General features: G+C 53.2%; 1 protein-coding gene across 7 annotated transcripts in view; it reads left to right on the forward strand.

Moving 5' to 3' along the window:
• The first annotated feature begins 506 nt into the window (after positions 1 to 506).
• Positions 507 to 14,132, forward strand: part of KMT2D (lysine methyltransferase 2D) — a 44,661-nt gene continuing 31,035 nt past the window's right edge. For 6 of the 7 annotated variants that reach the window (XM_053554084.1, XM_053554089.1, XM_053554088.1 and 3 more), the window contains exons 1-12: positions 507 to 1,579; positions 5,865 to 5,950; positions 6,204 to 6,330; positions 6,503 to 6,726; positions 6,839 to 6,948; positions 7,127 to 7,289; positions 7,565 to 7,730; positions 7,832 to 7,946; positions 8,095 to 8,252; positions 8,461 to 8,606; positions 8,737 to 10,380; positions 10,474 to 11,576. In XM_053554084.1, the coding sequence (XP_053410059.1) occupies positions 5,902 to 5,950; positions 6,204 to 6,330; positions 6,503 to 6,726; positions 6,839 to 6,948; positions 7,127 to 7,289; positions 7,565 to 7,730; positions 7,832 to 7,946; positions 8,095 to 8,252; positions 8,461 to 8,606; positions 8,737 to 10,380; positions 10,474 to 11,576 (4,005 nt within the window). In that variant the 5' untranslated portion in view covers positions 507 to 1,579; positions 5,865 to 5,901. The remainder of the gene's footprint in view (positions 1,580 to 5,864; positions 5,951 to 6,203; positions 6,331 to 6,502; positions 6,727 to 6,838; positions 6,949 to 7,126; positions 7,290 to 7,564; positions 7,731 to 7,831; positions 7,947 to 8,094; positions 8,253 to 8,460; positions 8,607 to 8,736; positions 10,381 to 10,473; positions 11,577 to 14,132) is intronic. The other variant, XM_053554090.1, reaches the window with a different exon arrangement.

The raw sequence follows: 14,132 nt of genomic DNA on the forward strand, positions 1-14,132 counted from the left end.
AACGTGGCAAAAATCCTCCCCTTGCAGTGCCAGGAGCCGTGCCTCACTTTCTGCATTTGCGGACTCCAGTTCCCAAGATGCAGAGCAGCGGCCAATCTCCTGGCTCTTCCATCCCCCTCCCGGGAAAGATTGCCCCTGACCAAAGCAAGAGGGCAGTTGGAGTTTCAGGGACTAATAATTGTAAGGGAACGGAATTAGAAAGTGGCCAGAGCCCTCGTTGCACTGCCTGGATAGTAAAGGAGGCAGTTCCTGGGCCGGGGCGAACAGGAGGGGGGTTTCGTTCCCACGTGTCCGGTGCACAGCCGCCGGCCCGGCGCAGTCGGGGTTAACCCGTAGCGGAGGGATCCGACAGCGTGTGCGTAGAACTGCAAAGTCACAGCCTTTCCTCCGAGAGGGCAGTATCCCTCCGCCGCTCCGCTCCAACACAAAATAGGGCCGCATCTTCTCCTTTCTCCCCTAGCCGAGTGGGGTTCCCCGGGCAAAAGGACCTCCCGGATCTCGCGCCGGAGGCTTCACGAATCTCCACGACCGCTGCCTAGATCTCGGGCCAGGAAATAGCCCCTTCGCAGGAACCACCCTACCGGCCGAACAGGAGGCGGAGGGGGGGAGGCGGAGCGGCGCCGCGCTGCACTACTTTCCTCTCCGGTTGCAAATGGCTGCCTCGTTCCCCACTTTCCGCTCAGTTTCCTGACCCCCCGGTGCCGGGAGCCGGGGTTGGGCCATGCACCTCTAGGCCTCCCGCGATCACAGCCAGCTGGGGGTCGAGAGGGTGCCACCGACCAGAGCCGGCCAAGCCGGGGGCGGGGCAGCTCCCGAGGCCAGAGGGGAAGGGAGGCGAGCGCTGGGCCTGGAGCGGCCGGAGGGGAGCGGGCAGAGGGCTCGCACCGCCCGCCCCTTCCTCTTCCTCGCCCACCTAGCCTCCTCCCTTCCCCGGGGGGAGCAGAGGTGGGGGTCTCGAAGCCGCCAAGGGTGAGCGCTTGGGGTCGAGAAGCCCAGCGCTGGGTGTGTGTCAGGTTCAGCCCCGCGGCCCCACCGGCTCCGCGTCGCGGGAGCTCGCGCGGCCCCAGGGCGCCGGCCCAGGCGGGGAGAGGGGCTCGGCTGTCCTGTGAGGGTCTCACGTTCCATCCGGGTCCGGCGCGGGGCGGCGCGGCATTCCTTCCGGGCTGCTGGGGTGGTGCCTCGACGTTCCATCTGGAGAGCCTCGACGTTCCGCCCGAGCCCGGCGCGGGCGGCCGGGGCGCTGGCCGGGCCCTAGGACTGAGAGGCCGCCCGGCGACGCGGATGCGGAGCCTTCTCGCCCAAGATCAAAGCCACCGGTGCTCTCTTTGTGTCCGCACGGGATTCGCTGCCCTGGGGCTGTCCATGAAAACCTAAACTGCTGGAACCCGAGGCAGAGAACCCCCCCCTTTGGCTTCTTGCTCGGAGGGTGGCCACTCCGACCTGGATTTACCGTTCTTGGCCCCCGTAAGCCCCCCCGTGCGGGGGGCGGCTGTGATCGCTCTGGCGGTTGGAGGTCGGGGAGCGGCCCGGGCTCTGGCCATGTTCTCGGATGAGGATTTCTGGATCGCCCTTTGAAGAGGTGAGTGAAGTCCGCCCGGCTAGGGCCCAGAAAGGGTTGGACTGGGGGAACAGCCAGATGGACTATCTTGGCCGGAGCCGGCCTTTAGGTTGGAGAAGGGGGTGCCAGAGCTAGTGAGGGTTCCTTTGGCAGGGTCTGTCAAGGGAACCTGAGCTAGTCACCAGGGCAGAACTGAGGCCTGGTGTCTTGGGGTGTGCCTTTTTAAGACTGGGGGTACAGAGAACCACAGGAGTTTGGGAGCCTGGCCAGATAGCCTTTCTGCCTGTTTATTTTTGTGTTGGGGGGGGCTTGACTAAACTAGGACCCAGGCCCTGATGCCAGCACCAATCCTGGGCTGCTGCTTCAACCCCCCCACCCCCACCCCAGGGTTCCTGTGGGCCTCAGGACAGGACAACTTGGGACTGGGGGGGGGAGGGTGCCACTGCCAGGTCGGACTTACTGCCAGTTGGACTTTAAGGTTGTTCCTACCCAGCTGGGCACCCAAAACAGTCCCTGAGAAACTCAAGGAACCCTAGATCCTTTACCAGGCCTTCTTTCACTGGGTGAAAGGAGTGTGTGGACACTGACTTAGTGTGATGAAGAGGGTGGCTGGGGCAAAAAGGAGGTGGGGCTGGGGGCAGCTTTGGCCTGCTGCTCAACTTTAAACTTACCCCTGCCTGGCAAAGTGACCCCAGTGAGGCCTAGTGCTGTCTTAGCCTGCTTTGCCTCCCCTCCTCTCGGGATGGACCTAATCTCCAGGGGATTATAGAGGAGGCTGTTGAGATTTTCTCCCTGTGAATGTGGGCTGCAAAAAATGGCTTTTGTCTCCCGCTTTCTCTGGGCCTAGTACGGAGAGCTAGCTGCCCGAGGGTCCCTGACCAATCCTGCAAGCCCCTTCCAGACCTGTCTAACCTTTTTTTTTAACCAAGGAATGTTAACTGGTCCTCTGATCTTGTCCCAATCATGCAGAATAGGGTGGCCTGTATCTCTTTGGGGGAGAAATGACTTGATCAGGGTTCTTTTCTCCTGTAACCTGTGTAAGCCCTGGCAGGAGGTACTTAGGAGAAGGGGTGTGTGTGTGCCTCAGTGAGGGTGCAGCATGAGCCTCATGCCTCATGCCTCTTGGGCCCTGGGCTGGGACAGCCCGTCTCACACCTGTCGTGCTGCCCAGGAGGGATTTGGCTGGGGCATTTTGCTCTTTCACTCTACCCCCTCCAGCATACCTATGCCGAATTGCTTTAAGTCTGGTCTTGGAAAGGGGAACATAGAGAGTTTTGCCCTGGAAAGATTTCTGAGGTGGCACAGGGTTGATAGAGTGAGGTGAGCTGTCAACCGTGCTCTCGGCTTTGGTGTTCTATGGAGGGTCCCTCATGTTGTCTGTCCCCAAACAACTTCCTTAGGTAGGACCACACCTTGTTAGTTGTGGGTGCCCCCAGGATGACCTAGGGACAGTGTGGAGGGTCTGCAGGGCCAGTGTTGCCATTGGGATCCATGTTGGAGGGCTGACCCAAAATGGGGGTGGGGAGAGGTGTGGTTTGTTTCTCAGGCTGGGAACCAGGAAGTCCTCAGTCCTACTGAAGAGCTGTTCACTCAAGGACCTGCTTCAGCCTTATACCTCTCCAAGCCTCCATTTCCCTCTTGGCTGGGAAAATGGAGTGAAAACTATTGGTCTAGGATGGAGGGAGGAGGAGTGTGGGTTGAGATAAATCCCTGCCTTCTTTCTTGCTGTTTGGGCCTCTTAGATGTAGGGTCAAGGGGTGCCAACCCAGTTTTACTCCGTAGATCTACACCTGCTCTCTAGGATCTGTGGTTCCCTAGAGGAAGCCTGGCCAGGCATTAGCCCAGTATAGATGTAGGGAAAAACCCTTGGGGTGTGTGTGTTTAATGACTGTGAATAATGGGGGTCAGGGGTGGGCTTTATTTGGTTAGATATTTTCAGGGGCCTGATAACTGTGGGTCTAAGCATTGAGGTGCAAGGGCTGGACTGGAAGGGATGAGAGGGATTGAGGGCTCAGACTTCTTGGAGGTACTAGATTCATTTTGGTACAGTTGGGGAGATACTTTTCTCTTGGCTTTCTTGAACTCTCATTTTCCATGGCCCCATGAATGGGGCCGTGGCTGTGGAGGATGTTAGTACTCTGTCTCTCAAGGCCGGATGAAGGTGGTTTTTGTACCTTTTTGAGCAGTACCAGCCTTACCAGCCTGAGAGGGCTGTGCTCGGGGGAGGACTGAGGAATTTGTCCCTCTGGCCTTGTGTGAGGCGGTCCTCCTACCCACTGTATTATCATTGTTGCTTTTTCTTTCTTGCTGTTTGTTACTCCTTTGGTCTCAACTTTCAGAACAAAGTGGGTACAGGATCTTTGGGGGCATGTGGTGGTAAGACATAGTAAGATGCAAACAATTAGAAAACTGAGGACCCCTTGGACCTTTTGGGTGTGGTCAGGTTGTGAGTGACTGAACAGAAAGAGAGACCTGGCTGGTGCCCTCACCTCCATTTCCTATTTCCCATAGGTAGCTTCTTGGGTTCCCCTCGTAGTTCCAGAGTAGCTTTTCTGTGAGCTACCCAAATGACCCACCCTGCTATCCTTTCAGGTGTGGTTGTGTGGCAGGTTTGGGAAAGAGAGATGGTTTGGGAATGGAGATGACAGGTAACAGGTGATGCTTTTACTTTCCCTATCTAGTATATTCTGAGAGTGTTAGGGAGAAAAGTAATTTACTATCCTGTGACATATCTCAGGAAGGACATAGCCAATATCTGGAAGTGAAGTTTAAGTTCAGGGAAAGAAGACTGATACTGAGTTTCTTGGGGAATTGATTTACCAATCCCAAACACACCTCTGAGGGTTCTTCTTGTCTCATTTGCCTCATTCAACCCTAAGTGGCTGACAGGGGTATTTGCCTTCCACTTGCAGAGGATTGAGTTCTTACTAATGTTGGTGTGATTACTCTGATTAAACAAGAAGAATAGAAAAGGTGAAAGATTAAGTTCTCAAATTTTTATTATTTAGAGTTCTGTTTTAGGGATTTACCCCACCTCCCCACTGCCTTGTCTAGGAATACTGTATATACTCTCTGTGATTAAGGGAAAGGCTCTATATTTCTAAGAGCTGCTAGTACTTAATCCCTTTTTCCCTTCTATAGGATCCTTTTCTCATTTCTCACCTCTGTACTTTGTTCTTTACCACTGTTTTTCCCCCTTGCTATGCTTAATTCCCTCTGAGGTCTAGGAAAATATGCCCAAAGGTGTGAGTCTCAACTTTTTTAGGAATAACTTTAGTGTATTTCATTTGCCTCTGGTACAGGCATGCATATCTTAGAAGGAGGGAACAGGGGACCGTTATTCCTCCCCCCGCCCCATGTATGTGGAAACCCTGCTTGACGGAAGAGGAAGGAAGCTACTTTGCTAGGCTATGTCCTGCCCTGTTTAGAACTCCTCCAAGTGGCAGTGTGCTTCCTGAGACTACAACTCCCAGCATGCTTAGTCTCAGGCCCAGCTACACATGCTCAGTAACTCTTAAGGTCCACTTCGGTTAACTACTAGGGGACTTCTAAAGAGGAAGGGCAGTTGGCGTTGCTAAGGGCAACGACCTTAGGCCTTCAGGCTGGCTGAGACCCTGAGCTCAGTTAGAGAAGGGGGCAGGGGTGGGCCTGAGTTTGATTTGGTTCGGAAGTGGGTAGAAGTTGGAGAGTTTCTTCTGTTGTAATTGGGATGGCCTGGTTAAAATCATTGGAGGTGGGGGAGATCTGTCCATAGCTAGACTTTAGTTTCAGTATACTGGGTTCTATCTCTTGCAAGACCCCACACTCCATGTCTGGAAGAGGGATTATGGCTGGAGTCAGACTTCCTCGGATATGACTGTCCCTGGGTTAGCACTGGCAGGTCTCTAGAATGATAGCTTACTTGAGACCTGAGGAAAAAGTCCATAGGATAGGGCCTACCAGAAGCCAGGAACCCAGAGATGAGGCAGAGGGCCGTATTAAATGTAAATTGCATGTGCTTTCTAATTGGGTGCTATTACCCTGTGAACTCTTACAAAGGAGGCTGAAAGTGGGAAAGTGGAATGAATCCCTTGAGAATTCAGAGTGGGAAAAGAGGGTATGTGTTTATCTGGGGACAAAGTATAGGCAATGGGATAAGGGTTAGGGAGAATGACTTTCCATGTCATTAGTATGAGAGTTTGTAAGTATGGCTTTGCTCTGATATCTGTAGGGTCTAGATACCATTAGCTGCCACCTCCTTGGGATTCTGGGAAACGTGCTTATTGGGGAGATTTACTGGACATATAGATATCTCTTGGCACAACAGGTCTCCCCGAGAGGGCCCTGCCCGGTCGGAGAGAGGGATGGACAGCCAGAAGCAGCCTGGTGAGGATAAAGATTCAGAACCAGCAGGTGAGTAGGACAAATACTGGATTTGCTTTCAGCTTTTTGGTATTCATGGGCAACCTTAGATTTCTGGTCCTGGCACAAGGACATGGGCTAAGTCTGTGTAACAGACAGGTAATTGAAGGACTCTGTTCTTTGAGACAAGTCAAAATGCCATCACTGTGATCCAGTAAGCGTTTTGGATAATCTCATGGGTCTGGTGAGTGGACTTAGTATTAACTAGGGAGTGTTGGCTGACATGTGCTGCTCTGTTCATCAGCCGATGGACCTGCAGCCTCTGAGGACCCAGGTGCCACTGAGCCAGACCTTCCCAAAACACATGTGGGAGAGGTCTCTGTCCCCACTTCTGGGAGTCCCAGGCTTCAGGAGGCTTCCCAGAACTGCAGGTAACTTGTTTGGGGAAAAAGAGGATACATAGAGCACCTGAGGATTTGATTTGAAAGTCTGGGGCTTTCAAGGAAGAGGATTTAGGAAAAATGAATGTTTGGGGAGCATGGGTGTGCCAAATCATGGGGTTGCCAATGGCCTGGTGTGGTGCTGATGCTTGTATGTCCACAGTGGGGGTCCAGTGCGGCGTTGTGCTCTCTGTAACTGCGGGGAGCCCAGTCTGCATGGGCAGCGGGAACTACGGCGCTTTCAGTTGCCATTTGACTGGCCCCGGTGTCCAGTGGTGTCTCCTGGGGGGAACCCAGGGCCCAATGAGGTAGTGCTGCCCAGTGAGGACCTATCACAGATTGGTTTCCCTGAGGGCCTTACACCTGCCCACCTAGGAGAACCTGGAGGTAAGTGAGGGAGGATGGCGGAAGACATGGGGTAGAGACTGGGTTGTCCTGAGCCAGTGATTACCTTTTTGTTAAATCTTTTCTTTCTGTTTACATTTTCCCACTGGTAAAGGATCCTGTTGGGCTCACTATTGGTGTGCTGTGTGGTCAGCAGGCGTATGGGGGCAGGAGGGCCCAGAACTATGTGGTGTGGACAAGGCCATCTTCTCAGGGATCTCACAGGTGGGGCATGGGGATTGCATAGGTTAAGGGCAGGGCTGGGCTTGCAGAGGTAGGCAGGGCTGGTGGGCTTCTAAGAGTCAGGGCAGAGAAGGACAGTGGCATAATGGAGCAGAGCTGGGCCTAAACTCTTTCTTTGAGTGAGCTGACCAGCACTGAGGCATTGTCTGTACCCTGGCAGCGCTGCTCCCACTGCACCAGGCTCGGTGCCTCCATCCCTTGCCGCTCACCCGGATGTCCACGGCTTTACCACTTCCCCTGTGCGACTGCCAGCGGTTCCTTCTTATCCATGAAAACATTGCAGCTGCTATGCCCGGAGCACAGTGAGGGGGCTACACATCTGGGTGAGATGTACTCTACAGAGTGCTCATCAAAGTTTATTATTTTATATGTCAGTCTGCTGCACTAAAATATATGTGAATTTTGTGAACAAAGGGGCTTTGCCTGTCTCATTTACTGTGATATCCATAGTGCCTAGAACAGCGTCTGGCATATAATGGGCAGACGGTAACTGTCGTTAATTCGTTCTGTGTTGATGGAGTGCCTATAATGTATGTAGCACTGTGTTGAGTTTTGCAAGGAATCCATAGCTGATCTGTGCTGTCTCTTCCCACTGCAGAGGAGGCTCGCTGTACAGTATGTGAGGGACCAGGGGAATTGTGTGATCTGTTTTTCTGTACCAGCTGTGGGCATCACTATCATGGGGCCTGCCTGGACACTGCTCTGACTGCCCGCAAGCGTGCTGGCTGGCAGTGCCCTGAATGCAAAGTGTGCCAAGCCTGCAGGTAGGAATGGAAGGGCAAGAGGGAAGCCTTAGGCAGAGCATACTTTAGGATTGAATATGAAGGCAAGGAGAACACTGTTAATGTTCTCTGTGCTCCTGCAGGAAACCTGGGAATGACTCTAAGATGTTGGTCTGTGAGACGTGTGACAAAGGCTACCATACCTTCTGCCTAAAACCACCCATGGAGGAACTGCCTGCTCATTCTTGGAAGTGCAAGGTGATTGTACCCTGATTTTGCCTTACTCTCCCTAATTCCCCCTCCTGTAACATCCCCAGAGTTTCTTGGTCATGGTGAGTCCTGTGTTCTCCTCCAGTCTTTGCTGTGTGTCTGAACACTGCGTGTTTTGTCTTCTCCCTTCCCCTAGGCATGCCGGATATGCCGGACCTGTGGGGCAAGCTCAGCAGAGCTGAATCCCAACTCTGAATGGTTTGAGAACTTCTCTCTCTGTCACCGCTGTCACAAAGCCCAGGGAGGTCAGCCTGTCAGTTCTGTTGCTGAGCAGCATCCCCCTGTCTGTAGCAGGTAAGTGGTGTGGACTGGATGAGATTGGGATGGGGGAGGTGGAAGGACAGATTGGCAGGGGCCATGTTGTTACATACATCCAGTGGACTCTGAAAGAGCCCTAAGGTGGGCAGTGCAGTCCACAGTTTCCCTGCATTGCCCCAGTGTGCTCTCTAGGGGCTGTTAGCCGGTGAGAGCCACAGTGCCTGCTCCCCTGTACCCTCTGCAGATTTTCACCCCCAGAGCCTGGCAATAACACCACTGATGAGTCCGATGCTCTGTACATTGCATGCCAAGGGCAGCCAAAGGGTGGGCACGTGACCTCTATGCAACCCAAGGAACCGGGGCCCCTGCAATGTGAAGCCAAACCACTAGGTGAGTAGGGTTTGAGGGTCCCTGAAATGAATCCCCTTTTATTCTGTGGCAAAAGACAGTTTCTGCTTTACCCTGCACTTTTGTGGAGTAAATCTGAGCTGGGTAGTAGCATAATGTGTTGTGTCTACAGGGAGAGCAGGGGTCCAACTTGAGCCCCAGTTGGAGGTCCCCCTAAATGAGGAGATGCCACTGCTGCCCCCACCTGAGGAATCGCCTCTGTCCCCACCACCAGAGGAATCACCTACATCCCCACCGCCTGAGGCATCACGCCTGTCCCCACCACCTGAGGAATCACCTGCATCCCCACCACCAGAGGCATTGCACCTGTCTGCACCGTCAGAGGAATCGCCCCTCTCTCCACCACCTGAGGAGTCTCCTCTGTCTCCCCCACCTGAGTCATCACCTTTTTCTCCACTGGAAGAGTTGCCCTTTTCTCCACCAGAAGAGTCACCCCCATCTCCTGCACTGGAGACACCCCTGTCTCCACCACCTGAAGCATCACCCTTATCTCCACCATTTGAGGAATCTCCTTTGTCCCCCCCACCTGAGGAATTGCCCACTTCCCCACCACCTGAAGCATCTCGCCTGTCTCCACCCCCTGAAGAGTCACCCATGTCCCCTCCACCTGAAGAGTCACCTATGTCTCCACCACCTGAAGCATCTCGTCCATTCCCACCATTTGAAGAGTCTCCTCTGTCTCCTCCACCTGAAGAGTCTCCCCTCTCCCCACCCCCTGAGGCATCACGTCTGTCTCCACCACCTGAGGACTCACCCATGTCTCCTCCACCTGAAGACTCACCTATGTCCCCCCCACCTGAGGTATCATGCTTGTTCCCCCTGCCTGAGGTGTCACGCCTATCCCCACCACCTGAGGAATCTCCTCTATCCCCACCACCTGAGGAGTCTCCCAGGTCCCCTCCACCTGAGGCTTCACGACTATCCCCACCACCCGAGGACTCACCCACATCCCCACCACTTGAAGACTCACCTGCTTCCCTACCACCGGAGGACTCACTCATGTCCTTGCCGCTGGAGGAGTCATCCCTGTCACCACTGCCTGAGGAGCTGCATCCCTGCCCCCAGCCTGAGGAGCCACACCTGTCCTCCCAGCCTGAGGAGCCGCACCTGTCCCCCCAGTCTGAGGAGCCGCATCTATTCTCCCAGCCTGAGGAGCTGCATCTGTCCCCCCAGCCTGAGGAGCCTCACTTGTCTCCTAGGCCTGAAGAGCCGCATCTGTCCCCACAGCCTGAAGAGCTGCATCTGTCCTCTGTGTCTGAGGAGCCATGCTTGTCCCCCAAGCCAGAGGAACCACACCCGTCCCCTCGGCCTGAGGAACTGCGCTTATCCCCCCAGACTGAGGAGCCCCACCTGTCTCCCCAGCCTGAGGAACCACACCTGTCCCCCCGGCCTGAGAAACTACACCCGTCTCCCCAACCTGAGGAACCGCTCCTATCCCCTCAGCCTGAGGAACCACACCTGTCTCCTCAGCATGAGGAACAATGCCTATCCCCTCACCCTGAGGAACCACGCCTGTCCCCTCATCCTGATGAACCATGTTTGTCCCCTCGGCCTGAGGAGCCCCGTGAGGATCCCAGCCAATGCCTCACACTTGAGTTACCCTTGTTCCCCCGACCTGGGGAGCCACCCTTATCCCCCTTGCTTGGAGAGCCGGCCCTGTCTGAGCCTGGGGAACCACCTCTATCCCCTCTGCCTGAGGAGCTGCCCTTATCCTCATCTAGGGAGCCATCCTTATCACCTCAGCTCATGCCACCAGGTAAGGGATTGTTAGTGTGCCCTTACTCTGGGGCAGTCTTAACTCTTTATAGCACATCCAATCTAAGAACTTCTCTTTTCTCTTTCCCTCCAGATCCTCTTCCTCCTCCACTTTCACCCATTATCACAGCTGTGGCCCCACCAGCGCTGTCTCCTTTGGGGGAGTTAGAGTACCCCTTTGGTGCCAAAGGGGACAGTGACCCTGAATCACCATTGACTGCCCCCATTCTGGAGACACCCATCAGCCCTCCACCAGAAGCTAATTGCACTGACCCTGAGCCTGTTCCCCCCATGATTCTCCCTCCATCTCCAGGCTCCCCGATGGAAGTGGCTTCTCCCATCCCGATGGAGCCCCTTCCCCCTCAGTCTTCACCACTCCTTCATTCCCTGCCTCCTCAAAATTCCCCTCCTGCTCTGCCACTGTCCATGCCCTCCCCATTAAGTCCTATAGGGAAAGCAGTGGAAGTCTTAGATGAGGCTGAGCCACAGGAGATGGAAACTGAGAAAGTCCCAGAACCTGAGTGCCCAGCCTTAGAACCCAGTGCCACCAGTCCTTTCATCTCCCCCATGGGGGATCTTTCCTGCCCTGCCCCTAGCCCTGCCCCCAGCCCTGCCCCAGCCCTGGATGACTTCTCTGGCTTGGGGGAAGACATAACGCCTCTGGATGGGATTGATGCTCCTGGTTCACAGCCAGAGGCAGGACAGACTCCTGGCAGTTTAACTAGTGAACTTAAAGGTTCTCCTGTGCTCCTGGACCCCGAGGAGCTGGCCCCTGTGACCCCTATGGAGGTCTATGGCCCTGAATGCAAGCAGGCAGCAGGACAGGGCTCACCCTGTGAAGAACAGGAGGAGCCACGTGCACCAGTGGCCCCCATACCACCCACTCTCATCAAATCTGACATTGTTAATGAGATCTCTAATCTGAGCCAGGGCGATGCCAGTGCCAGTTTTCCTGGCTCAGAGCCCCTTCTGGGCTCTCCTGACCCCGAGGGGGGTGGTTCCTTGTCCATGGAGCTAGGGGTCTCTACAGATGTTAGTCCAGCCCGAGATGAGGGCTCCCTACGACTCTGTACTGACTCACTGCCTGAGACCGATGACTCACTATTGTGTGATGCTGGGACAGCTATCAGCGGAGGCAAAGCCGAAGGGGAGAAGGGGAGGCGGCGTAGCTCCCCAGCCCGTTCCCGCATCAAACAGGTGAGTGGCTCTCTAGCCACTGAGTGTGGCCAAAGTTATACCACTGTCCTGTGTCACTGATACCTCCTCACCTGCCTTGTTGAGTCCTAGATTCTCAGATGCTCTAGTCCAGGGGTGTCCAATCAATCTGTGGCTCATGGGCCACACACAGATTATTTGAGGCCTGTTTTGCTTATCTAATAATTATTGTGAAAATTATGTAAGGATCTTTTTATTGCTCATCAGCTTTTGTTAGTGTTGTATTTTTTTCATATTTATTTGTTTGTCTGTTTATGTATTTATTGAGACAGAGTCTTACTCTGTTGCCCTGGGTGGAGAGCTATGGCATCACGGCTCACAGTAATGTCAAACTCCTGGGCTCAGCCTCCCGAGTAGCTGGGACTACAGGCATGTGCCAAAATGCCTGACTATTTTTTTAGAGACACGGTATCACTTTTGCTGATGCTGGTCTCGAGTTCCTGAGCTTGGGCAGTCCATCTGCCTTGGCCTCCCAGAGTACTAAGATTATAGGCCTGAGCCATCATGCCCAGCAGTGTTCTATGTTTTTTGTTTTATCTTTCTTTTTTTTTTTTTAACATGAGAAGGAAACATATACATTTATTCACATGCATAAATATGGGAGCCACTCAAAATATGATTCAAAGAAAGCTCAGAGAATCAACTCAGAGAATCGAACCTTGAATAGCATTCTGTTCATGGGGAGAGGAAGATAGAGCTATAGGCACTTTAAAAGGGCAGCAAAGGCTTTGTCAGGGAAATGAATGAGCCCAAACAATAAACACTGGCCTGGGACACAGATCTTCTGAGCTCAGGGGGAGGTGGTGGCAGATTGTAGGAAGTTCGGGGCAGAAGTTCGCTATGAATAATGTTTTATCTTTTTTTGAGACAGAGTCTTGTCACCCTCAGTAGAGTACAATGGCATCATAGCTCACAGCAACCTTAAACTCTTGGGCTCCAGAGATCCTCTTGTCTCAGCCTTCCTAGTAGCTGGGACTATAGGTATCTGACACAACAGTTGGCTGTTTTTAGAGACAGGGTCTCACTTTGGCTCAGGCTGGTTTTGAACCCGTGAGCTCAAGCGATCCACCTGCCTTGGCCTCCCGAGTGCTAAGACTATAGGCACAAGCCACCACGCCTGGCTGTGTTTGTATTTATTTATTTATTTTTTTTTTTTTGAGACAGAGTCTCACTATGTCGCCCTCAGTAGAATGCTGTGGCGTCACAACTCACAGCAACCTCAGACTCTTGGGCTTAAGTGATTCTCTTGCCTCAGCCTCCCAAGTAGCTGGGACTACAGATGCCAGCACAATGCCTGGCTATTTTTTTTTTTTTTTATTGTATTTATTTGTGAAGATGGATATGCCTGGCTATTTTTCGTTGCAGTTGCCATTGTTGTTTAGTTGGCCCAGGACAGGCTCGAACCTGCCACCCTCAGTGTATGTGGCTGGCGCTGTAACGACTGTGTTATGAGCACCAAGCCTGTTTGTGTTTTTTTTTTTTTTTTTTTTTTTGTGTTTTTTGGCCAGGGCTGGGTTTGAACCTGCCACCTCCGGCATATGGGACCGGCGCCCCACTCCTTGAGCCACAGGCTCCACCCTGTGTTTGTTTTTTTTTTTTTAAGAGACAGAGTCTCGGCAGCACCTGTGGCTCAAAGGAGTAGGGTGCCGGCCCCATATGCCAGAGGTGGTGGGTTCAAACCCAGCCACGGCCAAAAACTGCAAAAAAAAAAAAAAAAGAGAGACAGAGTCTCACCTTGTCACCCTTGGTGGAGTGTCGGGCGTCACAGCTCACAGCAACCTCCAGCTCTTGGGCTTAGGCGATTCTCTTGCCTCAGCCTCCTGAGTAGCTGGGATTACAGGCGCTCGCCACAACGCCTGGCTATTTTTTTGTTGCAATTTGGCCAGGGCTGGGTTTGAACCTGCCATCCTCGGTATATGGAGCCGGCGCCCTACTCACTGAGACACAGGAGCCACCCTAATTATTGTAACCATTTTTGTTGTTGTTGTTGCAGTTTATTTTATTTTTTTTTGGCTGGGGCTGGGTTCCAACCCTCAATATATGGGACCAGTGCCCTCTTCCCTGAGCCACAGGTACCACCACCCCCAATTTTTTTTTTTTTTTTTTTCCAGTTTTTGGCCGGGGCATGTTTGAACCCGCCACCTCTGGCATATGGGGCCGGTGTCCTACTCCTTTGAGCCACAGGTGCCACCCCCTGTTTGTGTTTTTAGTGTGTGGCCCAAGACAACTCTTCTTCCATTGTGCAGCAGGAAAAAAAAAAGATTGGATACCCCTGCTTACTCCAACTATATTAAGGAGAACAGTAGCACTAATAGAGGGGACAAATGACTTACTCAGGTCCCAGGTTCATGGTTACTCACTAATAGAATCAGGAGAGAAACTTAGTTCTTTCAAGACACTGTTTTTTCTCCTTGTCCATGTTGGCCACTCCTTGGGAAGGGAGAATGGATTTTGGCCAGAGTTACCTAATTGTTGTTAACCTGGAACCTGTGCCCTGAATGGGACTCCTGAGCTTTATTACCTGTCATATTCTTGTCA

The sequence above is a fragment of the Nycticebus coucang genome, chromosome 12, assembly GCF_027406575.1.
Source record: "Nycticebus coucang isolate mNycCou1 chromosome 12, mNycCou1.pri, whole genome shotgun sequence".
In the NCBI taxonomy this organism is placed as follows: Eukaryota; Metazoa; Chordata; class Mammalia; order Primates; family Lorisidae; genus Nycticebus; species Nycticebus coucang.